The 21214-nt window shown below is 43.8% G+C and overlaps 1 protein-coding gene across 7 annotated transcripts in view; it reads left to right on the forward strand.

Moving 5' to 3' along the window:
* The window catches only part of GALNT14 (polypeptide N-acetylgalactosaminyltransferase 14), a 301246-nt gene that overhangs the window by 275412 nt on the left and 4620 nt on the right, over window positions 1–21214 (forward strand). For 3 of the 7 annotated variants that reach the window (XM_044437167.1, XM_044437417.1, XM_044437260.1), the window contains 4 exons: window positions 2127–2253; window positions 7995–8087; window positions 10526–10609; window positions 11456–11600. In XM_044437167.1, coding sequence (XP_044293102.1) covers window positions 2127–2253; window positions 7995–8087; window positions 10526–10609; window positions 11456–11600 — 449 coding nt within the window. Of the gene's footprint in view, window positions 1–2126; window positions 2254–7994; window positions 8088–10525; window positions 10610–11455; window positions 11601–13735; window positions 16517–21214 lie in introns of those variants that run through there. The other 4 variants (XM_044437510.1, XM_044437337.1, XR_006415464.1 and 1 more) reach the window with 3 other exon arrangements.

Genomic DNA, 21214 nt, shown 5'->3' on the forward strand with positions numbered 1-21214 from the left:
CCTACTCTGCCACCTGAGGTGCGGCCTTCATCTCACCTCATGGAAGGGTCAGCCCTGGAACAGGACAAGAACAGACCAGTGAGAAGAATAGCTGAAAAACAGGCATCCTCCCCTTAGCACAGGCCCTGTGTCGATCACTGCATGATGCGTCCTGCATAACCCAGACATGGGCAAAACTTGCCACAAGTGCAACAGGAAGTCTTGTGCTTGCAGCCAGGTTAGCCGGCCTCTGTTGCCTGACGGCTCTAGGACAGCTCAGGGGAGGTGGAAGATGTTATCTCATTTTGTTCATGCCTGAAAGACTTGATCAGGCTGGGCTGCTTCCCTTTTCTTCATCTTCTTTTAAAAAAAATATTTGTGACTGCAACAACGCTACAGAAAAGAAGCCAACTGCAGCAGTGAAAGAGCAAGGGAGGCACTGGGATGTCAGGGAGACAGATCTTAAGCTGGCTTTAATACTCCAACACCTCTAGGGAGTGTGGCTAGCAAGGAAAAATAATCCTGTGTCTTAGCAAATGCAGCAGCTCTATCAGTGATCCATAGAAACAGATGCTCTTGCTTCACACTAATCCCACCCATTGCCTGGTAGTGCTGTTTTTCCTCCCGCGAAGCCTTCTATTGTAGTGCTTGTGCATTTATTTTCCTTCTTGGTGTGTAGGAGTAGCCTTTCCAAATGGCTTGACCCTGCTTCCTCTCATTGCCTAAACCATGACCCCAAGGTTTGCTCCCACCCTGAGAAAGTTATTTATTTATATTATTTATTTATTTAAAGCCTTTATATCCCATCCAACTACTAGCATCTTGGGATGGCTTTACAATAAAAGCAACACAAATAAAATGGAGCACAGCATCCAATACTTCAGCATAATACAACCCACGTTAAAAGCTATTAAACATTAAAATAATGGGAAAATAAAAAGAAGACCGGGATGCCTGGATGTTGGAAGTCAGTGCCCTGATTTGCCAGGGGGCAAATATAAGGTGGTCTGGGCCCACTAATGAGGCAGAGAAGAAAGAAGAGCCTACACAGGACCATTGGGTAGGGTCTAGGATTCTATGGGGAACAGTCGTGGGATACAGTAGAGAACAAAAAGGTAAGTGTGCCCAGGCACAGGGCACGGGTGGACACGAAGCGGTGTCTTCTCAGCAAAGCCTGTTCAGATGGACAAGATCTGAACCGACACCAGAAATGGCCCTTCAGCCTTTGTGCTGCAGACAGATGGGTAGGATGATCGCGGGGATTCAGCTTGGGGCAGAGGAACTGCAGAGGGAAGTAGGTGTAAGAGTAGCTGCCCAGGGAGCTGCCTGCATCCCCCAGCAAAACCGAATCTATAGAGCACTTGCTGGAGAAAGTTTGGTACAGCACCGTGTGAGATGGTGAGGTGGGATTGCACTGCACTACCTGGCATTTAAGCATATGGGTGTGGGCTCCCTAGTTCAAGCCTATGCACTAAGCGAAAAGGATAGTGCAAGTTTTAGCGAAAACACTCCAGCTTCCCCACCACCTAGCAACTGGTCCCAGTTCTCACTTTTAGCTTTCCTTGCCCACTCTGGTTTTATGAGGAATAGCCTTGGTTTGGCATTACATACTGAACAAGTATCTGAGACCTGAGGCAGAGCTCCTTCTCGGGGAGCCCTCTTTGAAGGAAATTAGGAGGGTAGCTACTCGGAGAAGGGCCTTTTTGGTGGTGGCATCCCAACTTCGGAACAAGTTCTCCAGGAAGTTCGCCTGGCACCATCACTTTATTCTTTTCGGTGTCAGGTGAAGATCTTTTTATTTTCCCAATATTTTAACAGCTAATTGGTTTTATTTATTTATTATTTATTTATTTAAAACTTTTATATGCCTTCACCACATGCCTCGGGCCTCGGCATCTCGGGGCGGCTCACAAATGTACAATTAAAAACAATAAAACAATACAAATTCCATAAAATTACATCAAAAACAAAAAAGTGACTGTTAACGATAAAAATACTAATTTTTAAAATAACAGTTGAATAAACAGGTTTTAACCTGGCACCGAAAAGAATATAAACTCTTTTATATGTTGAAAAAAGCTAGAGATGAAGGTAGCCTCTAGTCTGCTGCAGGACTTTCCAAAGCTGAAGCAAAGTATCTCTTACAGAAATCTCTTTCCGAGTGTGGATGTGTGGCGGAAGCTTGGAAATCATTCCCTGCAGTCGTGTTGGACACGTCTTCCGGAAGAAGCACCCATACGTCTTCCCAGAGGGAAATGCCAACACCTATATCAAGTAGGCATTGCTCACTTTTTCACTGGCAAAATTCTCTGTATTTGAGGTAGAAAGCACGAGAGATATTTATTTAATTTATGGGGAAGAAAGTGCAATGGGGAGATTCCTTCATCCAGGCACAGGGCTTTGGAAGCTTTGCTCTTAAAAGTCTGGCTGTGAATCTTGGGGTGTTTGGTCATAGGGTTGCCCCCTGTTCCTTTTTCTCTGGCCAACTCCTCATTGTGAGCAGCAGTAAGGCAGGCAGGAACTTTGTCATCCTCTCCGCTGTGAGAATATCTATACCTCTTGAATTCGGCTGGTGCAGAATTTTGTTTCAGTTTGTTTATGATAAGAAGTTACAAAAATTTGCAAAGTTCTTCATATCCTGGGGAGAGAGAACTTGATATTTAAAGAAATCCACATGTGGGAGAAAGTGCATCTCACAGATACAGCCATCCTTATGCCTCACACACTACTGAAAGAAATCCAAATGCATTTGGTAAAAGACCAAATGCTCAGTATCTACTGCTTAATCTAATTCATTATCCCAAACTCACAGATTTTGAGGGTTAAAGGGTGGATTTTCAATATCTTTTAATGTAAGAACAACTTGTAGGAAAATCAAGGAAATTCCAAATTACTAGTGCTTCCAAAACCTGTGAAGTAACTAGTTTCCCTATATGCAGCACTAGTCAGACCCCATGTTGTTTAAAAAAGATGCAGATAGGCTCGGAAGGGGCCAGAGGAGGGCAACCAGGATGTACCAGGGGCTGGAGAAAAAACCCTATGAGGAAAGATTGAGAGAACTGGGCATTTTCAGCCTCAGGAAGAAAAGACTGAGGGGGGACATGATAGACCTCTACAAGTACCTCAAAGAGGAAGGACAAGATCTCACTCATTTCAGAGTGTAGGACACAGAATAATGGACTTAAGTTAAAAGACACCTGATTTAGATGAGACATCAGGAAGAATTTCCTCACTGTTAGATTAGTACGACAGTGGAACCTATCACCTGGGGAAGTCGTGGGCTCTTCCTCACCAAAGACATTCAAAAAGTGTCTGGACAGTCATCTGAGTGGGATGGTATATCTTCGTGTCCTGCAATAGCAGGAGGTTTGACCTGACAACTTTCTGGCCCCTTCCAACTCTGCTATTCTATGATTCTGTGATAATTTGGAGAACTTGGAAGGAAGTTGAGATGGAGCTGCTGCCTCAGTAAGCAGAAGATGTCATTGCCCTGCAGGCATCTATCCATCAGTGATACTCCCAAGCATGTGTTCACCTGCGTAGAGAAGCTGGCTGCATAGCTAGTGGAATTCTTTAAAGATGCAGTCACAGAGATGGAGGCAGGTATGCTTGCATGGTCCATGGCCATGAAAAATTGAGTCTGCATGATAAGCCAGACAGAACCATGTTAAGAAAGAACAAGCACATGATTTGCATTTGCAAATTCACCAGTTTATGGATTTTAACTGGCGTGCACTTGGATTGTCCAATTACATCTGCTCTATACTGTTGGAAGTCAGGTGCCAACATGCAACATTCTCAAGGAAATGTTGAGAGCCAGTGTGGCGTAGTGGTGAAGAGCATGGGACTGGGACTCAGAGGATCTGGGTTCTAGTCCCCGCTCAGCCATGGAGCCAACTGGGTGGCTTTGGGCCAGTCACAGACTCCCAGCCCAACCTACCTCACAGCGTTGTTGTTGTGGGGATAAGATGGAGGAGGAGAATGCTGTAAGCTGCCTTGAGCTCTTTGCAGGAAAAAAGGCAGGATATAGATTGGCAAATAAATAAATAAATAAAATTCAGGGGCCCTGGAGGAAACCACCACTACTTACATCAGGACCTAGTTTAGAGCCCCCTTTGTACTTACCCGCCGCTCATGCCCTGCTGAACACCTTGAGGGGCCACTGGGGAGGATCCACTGGGAAGACGTTGCCTTCAGATTTGGAGCCCCCCCTGCTGCTTCCATCATTGCTCCGTTTACTCGGAGCCAAAGGCTTTCAGGCCTGCACGCTTGAGCTGCAACCACCCATGACACTGTGGAACTGCCATAAATGTAATGCTGCTACTCCTCGTGCTGCCTTAATTAGTGCGGAAACTTTAGTTTGGCAGTAGAGGTACTTAGTTACCCGTTGCACAGAATTCACTTAAGCAAATGTCCCTCCCTCCACATCATACACATTCTGGTGCCACCATCCATAGTTATTTAAAATGCACGTGGTTGTTTAGAGAGAACACAAAACTCTTATTCCAAGGTTCTGTGTGCACTCCAGTGTATTTGTCAAGTGTGCACTTGTGAACTGCCTCATTAATTTCCACAGAGGAGGAAGTACATGAGCCCACAGCTCCTGGCTCTGTTGAAATGAATGGAGCAGTCGTTCCTTGCAACTCCATTGTGTGCATATCAGAAAAAAGTCAAAAATATTTGACTGAGCATATTAGAGGCTACAATAATTAGCAACACCACTGATCAGTTTCACATTTCAGGAATTAAAGTCTTCATATGCACAGTTAATCAAGTGTGAGGCATCATAGCTGAAATAAACTGCAGAAGGGGGAAAGGAAATGCAGTCTGCTTGAACGGAGGTTGTTCAGAACTTAAATTAATAAAATTTATTAATCTGGAGGAATGGAAGCTGTGGTGGGGACCGAATGAGTAAAGAAGACATTTTACTGAAGATGTACTAAGCCAAACCATTGGAATTCTATGCACTCCTTCACAGATGCACACCAGCTGTTAGATGCAAATTCAGGCATGGCAGAAGTGAGTTGCTCGTGTGGCAGTTGAGCTTCTGATGCAAAAATCATGCATCACCCTCTGGTTCCTTTTCAAGGGACCGCAACAGTAGATTTTGGAAACAGGCTAGTTAATACTGAGTCATTCTGGGAGCAAGGAGAAGGCTGACAAAATGTAGGGGCACAAATATCAGGTCAGATCCAGATTCATGTTGGATCAGTTCTGCACCCTCCCTTCCCCATGGCAGCCTTTCCAGCCCCTGGAAATGCCGCACAGAAAGTCAGGAGACACCGATGAATGTGGTGTTGGGGCAGCAGGAGTGGGATGGAAATGTATTCCTGTTCACTTCAGGATTGCAACTGGGGCATTTTTTTATTGATTTGCAGACTGAAACAAAATCCTCACACATCTCCAAGACTTGATGATGTGTGCCAAAAGCTGTGTCCTTTTTGCAATATTTGAGGTGTGTAAGAGGGGAAGTAGTTTGTTGGTTTGTTTGAGGAATTAACTCAAAAGACATGAAGCCCACTTGTCTGAATAGATTGTTCTAAGAGACTAACTAGCTGAATCGTAAAATGCTAGAACTGGGAGGGACCTCAAGGTAATCTAGTCCAACCCCCTACCAGTGCAGGAAATCTGTGCTACAGCATCTCTGATAGGTGGCCATCCAGCCTCTGTTTGAAAACCTCAGTTGAAGAACACTGTCCTCTTCTCCATGAGCCTGCTTGGGCCCTTTCAGGCCATCCTCCAGGTTCCCTTGGATCTCTGATGTTAAAACAGTGCTTGGGGGCCTGCTTGGGCATGGCTTCTGGGATAGCAAATGCCCTCAGCGAAACAACTAATTTTCCTCCCTCTGGGCATTCCAGTGTGTTTTAGAGGTAGTCTGGGGTTTTGTCATTTTCTTTATTTTTTGGGTTATAGCCAACCAGCCCATTGGTCAGCTGAGCCCAGTACTGTCTGTTCTGAGAAGCAGCGGTTCTCCAAGGCTAGAAGCAGAAGCTCTGCTTTGTCCCTAAGATCCTTTAAGCAGAGGTGCAGTAGATAGAATCTGAAATATTGTGCATGCATATAAGGCACTGTTCCTTCATGGAACTGTGGGTCCATTTCTGTTCTGATTCCAGGCTTAGGCTTACATATCATGCTGTTGACTGCAAAGCCAGAAAGTGCTTCATTGAATAAGCCAAGGTTCTTCAAGCTGATGATCCCAAGGGAGGTGACTTGGAAATTGAGTTCTTCCTTAGTCCTAACTGGAATGATCTGTGAGGATTGTTCCATACACTGCTAGGCAGTAAACCTGGGTTTGGAACTAAATGAATGCTTGGCAGAAGCAATTTTCCCATTATTTTATTATGCAGTACAAAAACCAAAACAACAACAACAAACCACTCCATTATAAAGGAAAGAAAGCGGAAACACTGCAGTTTTTAATAAAAAGTAAAAATAATCATAGTGCTAATATTATGTATATACATATTACTTATAACACACACACACATTAGTATATGACAGAACATATTCCTGTTATAAATAAGTATGCATCGGCATCCCAAATTTCCATATATTTATCCATTTGTAAATTATACTTAAAGGTACCCATTCAAAAATTGAAAGTTAAATTGTTATTGTAGGTTGGTGGCTGTTTATCTTTCCAGTGTTGTAATGTTAGTGTTTTAGCTGCCAAAAGGGCACAGAATACCATTTACAATATCCTTGTGTTAAATTCCAAGAGGTGGGTAGGTAATTCAAAAAAAGTGTGTCCTTAAATATGAAAAAAAAAAATCCCTCACAAGATGCATCCAAATCACTACCTCTGAAAAGAAAGTTTCCATTGAGCATTTCTAAAACATATCAAGAAGAGAAACATGTAGCATCCCATGCACTCGACACATCAATTTTTGCTGCATTAAGCACGGCCTAAGTGCCATGCAAAATGAGTGATGAAGCACTCCATTGAATGGATGAGATGAGGTGCTCCAGTTCATTATTCCATTCTTGGAAGTCTCTGCAGATCATACTTACTCACACTGATACTTACAGCCATGAATTGTAGACTGATGTAACTGCTCAGCCTCAGTCAATAATTCCAAGAACCAGGCAACTCTGAAACTGTACAAGCAGCAGCAATAAACCTGCATTCTTAATAAATGTTTCAGTGGCACTTATTGCCATGTAGCCATAGCTGCAATTTGTATTTAGCACATAAAACAGAACATAGCAGAAAATTGTCATCAGGACTGTTGAGCTGATCCAAACTAAAAATCAGCCTGTCTGTCCAAGTCCAGCCAACCGATGTTCTGCATGAGAAAAATATGTCAGTCTGCAGTTGATGTGAAAATATATATCACAAATGGAAGGGGTGCTTTATAAATTTTGGTGTGATGAGAGCTCCATGCAGTCCACTTGGGAAGAAGATCCAGAAGTGGAGATTCCAAAACTGACCAGGGAGAGGAATCTGATCTCGGTGGAAATGATCACAGTCAGTGCATGTCAACAGATGGGCCCATTGGTATAAGGCAGGAACTCTCTTTTGGCATTTAGAATGGGAGGACCATCAGCGGACAAAGGGGGAGCATGGGCCAATCCTGCTTCCCTCTGTCATCTCTACATGTGGATGCCAACTTTGTAAAGAAGAGCACTTCCTCTATCTGGGGGCTTACCTCAGAATCCAAAAAGCTGGAAAATCCGTGTTTGGAGTTGTATAGAGAGCTCCCACAGATAATCTTAGATGTACATCTAAAAACATAATGAGAGAAACAGCCATTAAACCATGAATACAAGTCCAGGTTCTTCTTGCTTCCCAGAAATAAAGTGCCCTCACGCCTAATGAGGAAAATAATCTGTTTAGTATCTCCCCCTCCCCTTTTCATCCCCTACATGCCTCTAAGAAAAAGGTGGGCCGTGGTGGAGAAGAGGGATTCTCTCCCTCCCCCTTATCCCTGCAGGCCTTTGTCAAAGGCATCAAATTAAAACTCTTTCGTGCATGCTTCTTTGGTCTCTCCCTCATTTTTAATGTCTTTCCCTAGAAATACCAAGCGCACAGCTGAAGTCTGGATGGATGAATATAAGCAATACTATTACGCTGCCCGGCCCGCGGCTCAAGGGAGGCCATATGGAGAGTAAGTGCCCCCCTCTGGCGGCGAAGGAAAACACAAAGAGAGGCGTTCCGTGGCTTGATACAGTGGAACCTCATTACCGTTTTATAGGAGCCTCGTCCAGCTGTTGGGAAGCCTGCATTTTGTTTCTGTGGGATCAGTTAATTAGATGTTAATAGTAAACAGATGCTGCAAGTATATGGATTTAAAGTCCTTGTTGTTTGGTATATAAAAAAAGATGAGCTTCTATAAAACCATGTTGGCTCATCTCACTGGAAAGAAGAGTTTGCTCACAGAGGAAAACGAAAAAAGTCATATCCTCTTCTCTCTAGCCGGGAATTGTCCTGTGTCAAACCCAAGGTTGTTTCTTCCTTTAACAACTGTCCTATCAGGACAGGCGAGGAGAATACACTGTCCTTACTAATGAGCGAGTTGTGTGCATAAGCAGTGCCCCAGGGCAAAGAAATAAAGAAGAAATACAAGCCTAGCAATCTTAATCCTTATTTCCATATTTGCCCAGGGCAGCAAGTCATGTCACAACCTTGCCTAGAAGGAAGTGAGGGAATATACTCCACTTTTACCTGTCTCATTTCCTTCTTTCTGTGTTTGTTGGTTGCTTGGTTTGTTGCTTGCCTGTTTCCTTCATGCAGTGCGGGATTGTTTTGTAAAGGTGTACGCTTCTTGGGTGATGCAAAATGGCAGAACAGCTCTACCTTTTAGCCCTCTTGCCACTTCCAGCCCTCATAGTTTTTGGGATATTTGTTGCATCTGAAATGAGATTCTTATACCACCTATAATCATGCACTCTAAAGCTTTGTTTTTGAATTGGTCCCACTGTGTGTGTGGATCCCTGATCAAGTCATTGCCAATGGTAAAATTCATCTGAAGGAAACTGGAATTTGGGAAGAAAATGCAGCCGATCACTTTCTTTCCTCTTAGGTCTTACTAACTTTCTTCACGCTGTGTGCTGCACGGGGTTCACAACTGTGTCCTTTGTGTGCAGCAGGTTCCTTATCTAGGTTGCACTCCATAATATAGGTGCAAAATTCACTTTCCTGCATACATGTCCCCCAGCTGAATTGAGATTCCAGCCTCCCTCCCTCCTTCCCTGTGTGTGTGTGTGTGTGTGTGTGTGTGTGTGTGTGTGTAGTTCCTCACAGCATTAATGACATTGTACCAACAGCATTAGCACAACAGCATTAGCATTTGCTTGGCAATGGGAAAAATGGCAACTTACTGCTGCCATTCAGATCTCATGGTTCGTCCCTTTGCCTTGCAAGTGCTGATGAGGTTGCACTAGTGTTCATTTATGTAAGCACTGGGACAGCCCTGGTCACTGACCATACATTTAATGCAGGTGAAAATGACTTCTCCTTGGAGTCTGTCCCTTTTAAAACATAGCCATGGAAGAGCAGATCTGGGGAATCCTTTCCACACTCAGGGTTGGAAAAGGTGATGCAAAGCAGGAATGGCATAAGCGTACCCTAGCAGTGGAAGTAATAAATGTAGTTGTTGTTGTTAGTTGCAAAGTTTTGTCCAACCCATCACAACCCCACAGACAACATTCCTCCAGGCCTTCCTGTCCTCCACCATCCCCTGGAGTCCACTTCAGCTCACACCGACTGCTTCAGTGACTCCATCCAGCCACCTCATCCTCTTTTGTCCCCTCCTTCTTTTGCCATCTAGTGTTCCCAGCATTAGGCTCTTCTCCAGGGAGTCCTTCCTTCTCATTAGGTGGCCAAAGTATTTGAGTTTCACCTTCAGTATCTGGCCTTCTAAAGAGCAGTCAGGGTTGATCTCCTTGCAGTCCAAGGGACTCACAGGAGTCTTCTCCAGCACCGCAAATCTAGGCACTATTGCAAATAACATTGCTAGTTTTTACATTTTAAATAAAAGCTGCAGGAAGGGGATGGGGATCCAGACCATGGTGCCTTCGGGTGGCGGTTAGTCTTTTCTCCTGTACCAGAATCCTGATTAAAATTACCAAACAACTGCTCACCCCCAGAGAGAATCTTTGATTTGTGCCAGTGAGAGCATCCCTTCCATGCCAAGTAGCTTTGAGGGGATGTTCACTGAGACCAGAGTATGGAGAACAAAGGGCTTATCCCCCTCCCCGATGGTCTTGATCCTGACCCAGAGTTGTTGTGTTCATACATATGAAAAACTAGATGCTTTTATGTCGGTCACACAATGTTTTCTAGAGTAGCTCTTTATTGTTCAATTACATGCTACACAGAGTCATAGGTGGTGGGAGTTTGGAGGAGAAGATTCCTTATTACCTGTAGTTTTTGCAACTTGCTAAGCATCGGCAAATCTGGACTTTAGGAGACGAGCCCATTTCAAGCTGCATAATTATGTTGCGATTATCAAGTGCCTCAAATGCATTTGCCAGTTGGGTGGTGTGTACTTTATAATGCATAAATAAAAATAAATACATGTTGCAAACATTTTCTTTTTGACAGCATCCAGAGCAGAGTGGAACTGAGAAAGTCTTTGAAATGTCATACCTTCAAGTGGTATTTGGAAAATGTCTATCCAGAACTTAGGTATTATCAGTTTTTCAACACGTCTCATATGTTGGGATCAGGGGAGAGTTGACTGAGTGTGTATTTTAAGGTGAATTTACCTAATTCATATTTGCACATTTTCATCTGTGCAAATGAAAACACGTTCTTCCAAAACTGTACTTCTCTGAATTTTGCAATAGAATTATGCCAATCAAACCATATACAAAAATGAATATATTAGGGGAAATAACATTCAGATATGCAATATATTATGGGGAAAACATTTGAGACAAATCAAGACTGGAAAAATGAAAAAGCAAAACAAAGAGATTAGTCCATGCTTACGTGTGTGCTATTTGCTGTGCAAGTGGAACTTCAGAAATTTCCCTTTTTTTCCATTTTCGAGATCACGTTATGACTACAGTGCTGTGCACATTTCCCTAAGCTGTGCTGATCACAGGGGGACTTACTCTTGAGTAAACATGCATAGGATTGCTGTTTTTCTTGTTGTCTTCAGCTAGATAATCACTGAGAGGGGATATCCCCTCTAAATCTTTACACGCCATCAAACCCTTGCAAAAGTTTAATCATGGGTTACAACCCTTTGAGCAACTGTTGATTTAGCATAATTCCTTTTTTACATGCCCTTCTTACAAGGGCCTCAGGGCATGTGTGCACCTTCACAAATGTATCTTCTAAACAAGCCAGAGAGGTAGGTTAGGCAGGCAAATAGTACTTCATGTCTAAATGGGAATTTAAACTCAGTTCCCCCTAGACTAAGGCCAACACTCTGTCTGTTATATCACATTGGTGTGCTGCTTACAATGTGCAACTATTTTTACCAGGTGAAAACTTACAATTCTCATCCAGTGTCTCTCTTCTTAGAATTCCAGAAGAATCACTGTACCAGACAGGGTTGATACGGCAGAGACAGAGATGCCTGGAGTCACAGAAGTCCCAAGGGCAAGAGTTCCCCCTTGTGATCTTGAATCCCTGCATCACCAGCAAAGGTGCGGCAGCAGTAGCCCAGGTAACTTCTCCTTGGCCTAACAGGCTGCAACAGTCTCAAGGATCATTATTAATACTTTCTTTAGGATTTCAAAATATGCATCCCCTTTATCCTAACTATAATTTTATATGGTGAGCCTGTTTTATAGTTGACATCCTGTAAAACTAAGGCAAAGAGTGTGCTTGGCCCTGATTCATCAGTTATACTCTTGAATGGAGCAGGATGTTTAATTTACAAAATTTATTTTATTTATTTGGAAGGCTTCCAAATAAAAAAATCTGTCATGCTTTTCTTTCTAAAGACACTCAAGGTGAAATAGCATCAAAACATCCAAAATATACAATATCAAACAGGTGAAACAAAAGAAAAGCCTTGGCAGCATACAAGTTTCTATTTGAATATGGAATAAAGAAGTTGCACTTTACAGGAAAAGACATGCCCTAGGCCAGGGGTCGTCAACCTTTAACACTCAAGAGCCATTTGGACCCGTTTCCCACAGAAAACAAAACACCGGGAGCCGCAAAACTCTCTTGACCTCTAAAATGAAAATAACACTGCATATATTGTTTTTTTACCTTTATGCTATATAAAGTATATATAGTATAAAAAAACTATGGTGTGTTGCATTTATGAAACAGATTGGGGCTGTGCCGCCACATGTAGCAGATCGGGGGCTGTGAGTGATGGAGCCGCAGCAGAGGGATTCAAGAGCCACATGCGGCTCTGGAGCCATGGGTTGCTGACCCCTGCCCTAGACAATGTTAGATCTCACTTCTAGAGAAAAGTTAAAGGAATTTCTCAGAGAACTTGGAAGTTTGTGGCCAAAGAGAATCTCCTTTTTATAGATCTTACAATTGGAATGCACACCTCTCCAGTCCAAAGCCAACACATTACCCACTGGACAAGTTCGGATTTGAGTTGCTTTTTTAAAACAGCAGAGAGTCTTGTGGTACATTAAAGGCTAACAAATTTATTTGGCATAAGCTTTTGTACACCATAGTCCATTTCAAGAGCTGTAGGAATAACTTTGCTCATCTTTTAGCTCTTTAAGATTAATATTAGACCAACATGGCCAGCTGTCTGGAAATTGCTATTTAAAAGTGATCCTTGGTGATTGCTGCTGAGATGCATCAGCTTCTGTCTTCCAAAGAAAGGCTGTCATACATAATGTTGAAGAAGGAATATTATCGTTTGTAGGAATAGTTAAGTACTTCCCAGATTGACCACTTTCTAAATAAATGTTTTAAGATTATCATGATCATCCTGATCACATGATCATGATGTGAGCCACTACCAAAATTGGTGCTACAAGTACATGCTCACAGTCCAAAACTTGAGCTGCAAAGCCATTTTCCAGTGGCCAACTATCACAAATCTGTTTGCCAGAGTCTGAGACCATCAGCATCAGAGATAGGCTGATGGGCACATTTAACAATTTGAAAAACCATCCTGATCACCATCACAAAATGGCTACAAATATTCAGATAAACAGGATGCAGGTGGCACAGTGGTTTAAACCTCTGTGCTGCTGGGCTGATTGATCGAAAGATCACCTGTGTGAGTCTGCACAACGGGGTGAATTCCCGTTGCTCCGTCCCAGCTCCTACCAACCTTGCAGTTCGAAAGCATGTAAATGCAAGTAGATAAAAAGGTACCACTTCGGCGGGCAGGTAACAGCATTTCATGCACTTTGGTGTTTAGTCATGCCGGCCACATGACCACAGAGACTGTCTGCGGACAAACGTTGGCTCCCTCGGCTAGGAAACGGAGATGAGCACTGCCCCCTAGAGTCAGGCATGACTGGACTTAACATCAAGGGGAAACCTTTACCTTTATTCAGAAAAACAGCTCTTTGCCTGCCTTTTGCAAGGGTGCATTCCAAAAAGTCTTGCACTTGCACTCTCTTTGGGTGGAAGAATCACTTCAAATTGATTTTTATTCACTATTTATGTGATTAAACAATTATGTGACAGCATTCCCACATGCTAAAACTACAGCAATATCCCTGAACAATATTTCGCTCATAGTATTTCTGGGCACTTTATCACCTGGAGATTCTTTTGAAAAGACCACATGACTATAGTGTGTACCTTGTCCAAGCACCCACCTCAAAATTGGAACCAGTGCCTATATTTTTTAACCTATTGCCTGTTCAGAATTTGCAGTGCTTGCTTTGGAAAGAGAATCATGGGATATTCCCGGCATCCTTGGTACCAAAGTTACAAGAGGCCAGCCTTTCCACTGGATAAGCACTACATTATGCACATGGAAAGCTCACCCTTCACCAAGCTGAGCTGATCCTGGCACCTGCCTGCGCTCCGATGGCACATAATCCTTCTTCAGAGGAAATAAAGAAAATGAGGGTGATAATTTCCTCTCATCTTTCAGACCTATTTACTCTTTTCTCTAGCTCAGAAATGTACTGAATTGCAGTGATATATTTAAGTTCACAGTCTGCATTCATTCAATATTAAATCACCTATTAAAGTAGAAGGAACTTAATGAGCCTGACCTCATTTCCACACACACCCTCCTCAATCACCAACGGGAAAAATATGCACTGTCAATCAGAGGGTATTCTCTGAACTAGATTAACAATTACATGTCACTTGAACAGAAAAAAATGGAGAAAAGGTGTGTTCTCCCCTCCATGAGCTAAAATTACCATTTTAAAGCGACAGTACTGAATTTTCTCTTTCTCTTAACATTCACAAATATTCAAGGCCATAGCTGTGATTGAGGTGTGACATCTTTCATTTCCAGATTATACCATCTCAGGGGATGAATGAGTCTTCTGTCTGTCCAGGAGTGTGAAGGATACCTATACTTCCTTTTCCTGTATTTTACTTGAGAAAAATTTCCAGGGTACTTGAGTCATTAGGGTTGCGCTGGTTGCAGCCTGCAAAGAGTTAATGCCAAAGTAAATCTATTTGCTTCAAGCGCTTTTCCCACCATAAAGAAGTTTGTTTTTTCAAATATTTGCTTTCTTTTAGTCTAGAGATAACGGGAGGCCCTACACTAGTACATATATGTTTTTAAATACACAATGGACAAATTAATGGAATCGTGTATATTTGAGGCCTACTTCCCACTACCTTCGATACCCATCACTAAATATCAGCCTAAGGAATGTACAATGGATCTGAAAAGTGCAAGGGGAAGTAGTTCCACAGTGCAGAAAGAAGCTACTGCGCATGCCTTGGTATATGCCTTCATTCTACTAGTGTATATACCAATGGTATTACTGAATGTGATGGTTAGGGCCATTGGGCAGGCTTCAGAGGAACACTGGAAGCTGACTCAGTACTTTGTCCTTCTTCCTTCACTGCTTTGGACTGTTAGCCTGTCATCAGCCTGAGTAGCAAATATCACTGAGTAGCCAGTGTGGTGTAGTGGTTGGAATGTTGGACTGGGACTCAGAAGATCAAGGTTCTAGCCCTGTCAGGCAGAAAAGCGAACCTGGTTGCTTTGCAAAAGTTCCTCACTAACCTACCTCGCAGGGTTGTTGCGAGAATAAAATGGAAGGAAAACTATGCAAGCTTGGATTCCTTGCAGGAAAAAGTAGGGTGCAGATAGAATAAATGAATCCATGCAAACGTGTAGGTAATCTGATATGGTGTATCTTCTGCAGTTTACTAAAGTCACAAGATACTTGAAACCTTTCTTAGTCACCTCCTCAAAATAGCTTCCTGAGTCATCAGTTTACTATTTGAGTTAACATACAAAAGAAAGGGCTGTGTAGGAAATATTCCATAAGGCAGGCAGGCATGGGGTGGTGCAGGTGTTATTTCTGTATTTCTCACTCTCACTTTTGCAAGGAACCCAAATTAGTCCACATAGTCCTCCTCCTCTCCGTTTTATCCTCACAGCAACCCTGTGAGTCAAGTTAGGCTTAGAGCCAGTGACTGGCCCAAAAACAGCCCGTCATCCTCATGGCCAAGCGGAGACTTGAAACCCATCCAGCACTCTGACCATGGCACCATTATTTTTGCTTCTGTGTTGTTGCTCAGTATCCTTTTGGATTGCTGCTCAACTCCATGAGCACTCGAGATGTTATTCAGATAGAAGCAGGGAAATAATTAAAAATTGTGCATCAACAAAAACTATGAGCACAGACAGACATGAAAAATTACATTAGAATGAAACCAGAGAGCTTTGATAAAATTGGAACTTGCATTAACTTTCAGAAGCTCAGCAGAACAAAGTTAGCTTTGCCAGGTGTCTGAAGGAAAAAGCTCGCCTCACCTGCTGGAGAGGGAGCTCCTTAAGTGAGGCGGCAGAAGGCAGTCTCGGGTGCCCACTGCTATTTCTGGGATGTGGGATGCAGAACAGGGTCTCAGGTCATGATCATAAGTTTGGTGCAAGCTCATAGAGGAAGAGGCAGCCTTCCAGGCAGCCCAGGCTGCAGCTGTTTAGGGTTTGAAGGCAAGAGCTGAACTGGGCCTGGAAAGGAACTGGAAGCCAATGCAAAGGCTTCAAGACGGATGTCACTGGTCTGTGAAGTGCATGCCAGATAACCGTCTGGCGACTGCATTTTACACTTGATGCCATCTCTGGATGCTTTTCAAGTGTAGCTGTTTACCATAATCTAAAGAGGAGGCGAATTAAGACATGAGTCATGGTGGCAATAGCAAATGTGGATAGTGCAGTTCACAAACACCGGTTCCCCACACTTGCTGTGTTCAGTAAGCTCATTTTCAAAGCATGTTAGCCATAATTTGGTTCTTGGGAGGAAGATTGCCTTATTTTACCTGCAAGACTGGGAAACCTTTCAGGGATGAAAAGTATTTTATGTGTACAGAGATATGTAAAGGTTCAGGATTCAACCGCCCTTGATGCATAAGGCCCTCATCAAAAGCTCATTCTAGTATGATTTATCAAAGTGATTCTGCAACAGACAACAAACAGGCTTTGTTTAGCCTCTGTGTCCCTGTTTCTCTCACAGCTGCTCTAGGCTTGAATTTTTGTAGTTTCCTGTAGGGATTTAGGATGGGGATACCTGCCACCGGAGCTTATCCAGTGCAGGCCAAAGAATATCAACAAAAGCCTGCTGGGACAGTGAAGGGAGCTGCCAAGAAGAAAATTGATGCGTTCGAAACATGGTGCTGGAAGAAAGCTTTGCAGATCCCCTGGACCGACAAAAAGACAAATGGATGGTTGCTAGATCAAATCCAGCCAGAACTTTCCCTGGAAACAAAAAGGATGACACTGAAGCCATTGTAATTCAGGCACATCACGACAAGGCGAGACCCACTGGGGAAGACAATAATGCTGGGGAAAGTTGAAGGCAGAAGAAGACGAGGAAGATAAACGATGGGATGGGTCGATTCCATAAAGAAAGCCACACTGTTGAGTTTACAAGAAGTGAGCAGGGCTGTCAAAGGCAGGATGTTTTAGAGGGCATTCATTCAAAGGGTCGCCATAAGTTGGAGACAACTTGACAACAACAACAAACAGACTGATAATCCGTCTTCCACGGTGGCCAACCAGATACATCCCACGAGCACAAACTCTCACGCCTCTCTTACACCCCGTTCTCGCCAACCAGGGAAGCAGCATCCCCTAAATCCTACCCCCTCATTTGTGCAGTGCCTTCCCCAGAGAGAACTGCCTAGTATCTTCATTGTATTTAGTTAGACCCCAATATCAGACCTACTTCAAGCAGGCATTTTATTTTTAACTGGGTATTCTAATTAGCCTGACTATTAAGAAGGTTCTTTCATATTCTTATACTGTTTCTCTTTTTATATTTTGATATTTTTGTTGAATTTATTGTTTTTTGTTACACTGTTTCTAGAGGATTATAAGCATGCAATCCTATGCATGTGTATACCAGGTCAAGAACCTGAGGATTGCTCCCTAAACCATCCTGAGGGCATAATCTAAATTTAATTAAAATGAGCATTCAGTGGCACCCAGCAGTGGAAGTTCCATGTAGACATTATCACAAATATTCACGGATGCATCTGATCAGATGCATCTGTGAATGCATCTATCACCTCTTCAGATGCACCTGATCCCCTTTTGAATGCATTTCAACTGGTGGTTACCATGACCTCTTAAGGCAGAAAATTCTGCCTGTTAATTATGTACTGTATAAAGAAGTACCTCTACCTTTCACCCTTCAGTCATTGTCCGTCAGTGTCACTGGAGAGGGGGAGGAGGGGGAAACTGTTCCTCATACCATGCTTGAGAAATCTTCATTTCTTCCCTAAACAAATGCCTTAATAGCATGCATGGGGAGGGGTCCGTCCCTGGGACTGAGAGCACAGCCTCTGCAACGCTGCTTCGAATCAAAAGCATGGCATTCTTCAGTCTTGTTTATGTCTCATTTGCTGAAGGGATTGATTGATCTAGCACTTCACGAGAGAAATGCATCTGAGGGTAAATAATTGATCGTAATTTTCCCTGCTTTTGTCTAATGAAGATGTCACTGTTTGGCTGGTGCATTGGCTTTCTGTTAGAACAGAGCATCAGTTGATATTAAACTTTGCAGTAACCTTCTTGGAATAGATTTCTGACTCTGGGATTCATTTAATAAACCCATTAATCATTAGCAGTTTCAAGAAACCTGACAAGCTTTAGAAAAGAAATCAGAAGCCTCTTAGGCCTGGATACACTTGAGCACATCCTCAACTGCAGCAGCAATGACATGAGTCTGCACACGGAGAGAAGCTGTCACTTTCCTGCAAGAAAAGAGGGACAGACAGTAGGACTGCAATCTCCTTTGTTTTTGTTTTTTTTCTGCTGAATCCCACTGTCTGCTGCTCAAAATACCTTGTCAGTGGGTGAATCACCAGTATCCTAGCTAGTTAGTGGATTATTTTTGTCCTGATCTGGTGAAAAATTTAGCCAGATGTCAATCTGTCAGCTCCCCAGAGGATTCTCCAACTTCGTCATAGCGAGCATCTCCTTGTAAAAGAGAAGATGATTGTCTTCACCTCCCAGGTGTCAGCCAAGGCTGGATGAGGTACCATCAAGCCCAGGTCTTGGTTGGTTCACTGCAAATAGGCATTGAAGCCCGGTGACAGCTCCTGCAGGGCACCCAGGGGAGTGAAGCAAGTTTTCTCGCAAAATGTCTGGAGACGATCATTGAGCACTCTGTGCAAGGCGCTTCTGCAGTACTGACTTGGAGGGGCTGCCCCTCTGGCCACTCATTCAGCCTGGCCATGGACTACATGGATCGGGCCATCTGCTGGCAAGAAGAAGCTTGGCTTCCTCCAAGCAGACATACATCACACCTTGAGAACCATCACTTCTAGGTGGTTCAAAGATCCAAATCCATGTCCAAGAAGCCTTGGCATTCTTAACTTGGAATGTTGCTTTGTCTCTTGTATGTGTTGGGAACTGAGTCCAGCACATCTCCATACACCATGGCTGTGCAGAACTGACCATTCCTGGAAGATGCTAACACTAGTGGTGACAGCTGGCAGCAATCTCTTCAAGGGACTCCAGTGCACCTTAAAGATCCACCTCTCTGGGCACATGGCTCCTGCTTGTGTTCCAGTCTGTGACAAGGATGCACAACGGTTCGCCAAAAAGTGGATAAAGGGCCATGTCCTGATGGGCAGTGCCTGGGCTGGCAGCAAACATGGGCAGGACCAGCATCTCCCTCGCGTTCCACACACTCCCATCCTGCCTGCCTGCCTGCCTGCCTGCCTGCCTCTCTCACATGCACAGGAATGCACAGAAAGAATTAGCATGCATGCCTGTGCTTCCTGTGGCAACTCTCCCCGCGCAAGTCTGCCAGACAGGCAGACCTAACCCTGCCCACCTCCTTGCCAGACACAGGGACGGCGGTATGTGCAGATGAATTTCCCCATGCGCAGCCTCCTCCTTCGGCAGGGCTACCCTGAGCACATGGGCTCTCCCAAGCCCCCTCAGTGGTGTGGTGGACCGGGGGAGCACACTTGACCTGGGGAGTGAAGGGTCAGGCCCCCACGCCATACTCCCCATCCCATCTGATGCTCAGTGTCTTGGTGGGCTGCAAACTCGTGGCTTACCTGGAAGGGTGCTGTGCAGGGAGGGTTATTCCTGTGTGCTGCGGGCCCTTAAAAAGTCCTTTTCCTCCAGTCTGTCCAGCAGCAGGATTGGGGGAAGGAGATTATCAGGGGATTTGGCAGACACAGCAGTGAAATTAGGCAGCAGCTTGTGCTCCCACACAGGCCACACTGAATGGCACCAAGGGCCATAGCCTCCCCACGTGGATTTTGTGGTGACGTGGAAATGAAATTCAGATTGAGCAAAGTGCTGTTCTCCGGAATACAACAGCAGGAGGGTGTAAACCTGTCCTTTGTCGCTGCCGCTGTCATAGGGAATGGGACCTGACCTCCATAACCCTACAAATTGAGCGTGTGAGTGTGTTTAATGTGTCCCTGTACAGAAGGGCCTTGTGCTTTTGCGATATTTATGATTTTAACTCACCCTATGCCAGTACACATGTAGTAGTTCCAGCCATTTTCTCTTCCTAGACTTCCTAAAATAACAAGAATAACAGTACTAATAACAGCATCGTTTATTACCTAACAAGTACACTTTCAGTGGGGTTTGGCTTTCTTCCCTTGTTTCTTAAGGCAACCTTTCTCTGTTTGGTGGAGTGAACAGAGCGGTGCAGCAGTGAAGACTGTTACACCCTGTCAGAAGACAAGCCAGGGCCGCGTGAAAAGTGTTGGAATTCTGCATGTAGTGTGAAAGACCAGAGAAAAACAGAGAGGAGGTGTGGTGTTCTGTGTTCGTGCTCCTAATGGTGACTCATTTCATATGCTAACGGTTTTCCATAGAAAACCAGCTACATTAACGCTGTCGGAGGCCAGGGACTGTTTTTCAAGGCTTTAACATCATTCAAGGTGACACCTGTCACTGCTCCTCAGCATCATAATGAATTCAAGAAATAAATTTAAAGCATCCTCTTTGGCTGACTTACGTGTAGCTGGCGAGGCTCCCCTCCCCTCCTCCGCCATTTAATCAGATGGGAACCAGATGGCGGCCCCAGATGAAAATATGGAAGTGCGCAGAATGTGTGATGTCATTTGCTAAGGGAATGGGGAAAACAGCTTCTTCCACCATGCCCTTGTTTCACCCTTGCTCTGTATCTTCCAGTGTCAACGGAACGGATACAAGCTGGAAACCAATCTATTGCTACCATACCTTCAGGAACCAGGAAGCTAAAAGCAAATCCCTGTTACTTGCTTTTGGCTCATTCATGCTACAGCTTTAGGATGCTGAAAAAGTTGTGCTTTTGCATGTGGGTGGGATACTTGTCTGAATGGATTGTGTACTCAGGCCTTTGTTTTTAGTGCTTGATCTGCACCCATGTCATTATGCTGCTGCTTTTCAAACTATTCACGGTGGCATGTACTAGGTGTGATATGTGATGTTCAGGTGGCAATTTTCCATCATCACATACATGTTTATTCCAGGTGAAGGTGAAAATCCAACCTCAACTGCATAGAAACCCAAAAGTAGTTGTATGAATTGGGTCTGTATATTTGGTTATGATGTTTAGTTCTGATTATTATTACCTAGGGTGGATCCTTTCCTTCCTCCAAAATGCTTGGGGTTTTCCCAGCTCATTTTATTCGCATGATAGTCCTGTGAAGTAGGTTGCTCTGAGAGGCAGCAATATTTTCCAATGA

Source organism: Varanus komodoensis, unplaced genomic scaffold, assembly GCF_004798865.1.
Source record: "Varanus komodoensis strain SLA01 unplaced genomic scaffold, ASM479886v1 scaffold1, whole genome shotgun sequence".
Lineage (NCBI taxonomy): Eukaryota > Metazoa > Chordata > Lepidosauria > Squamata > Varanidae > Varanus > Varanus komodoensis.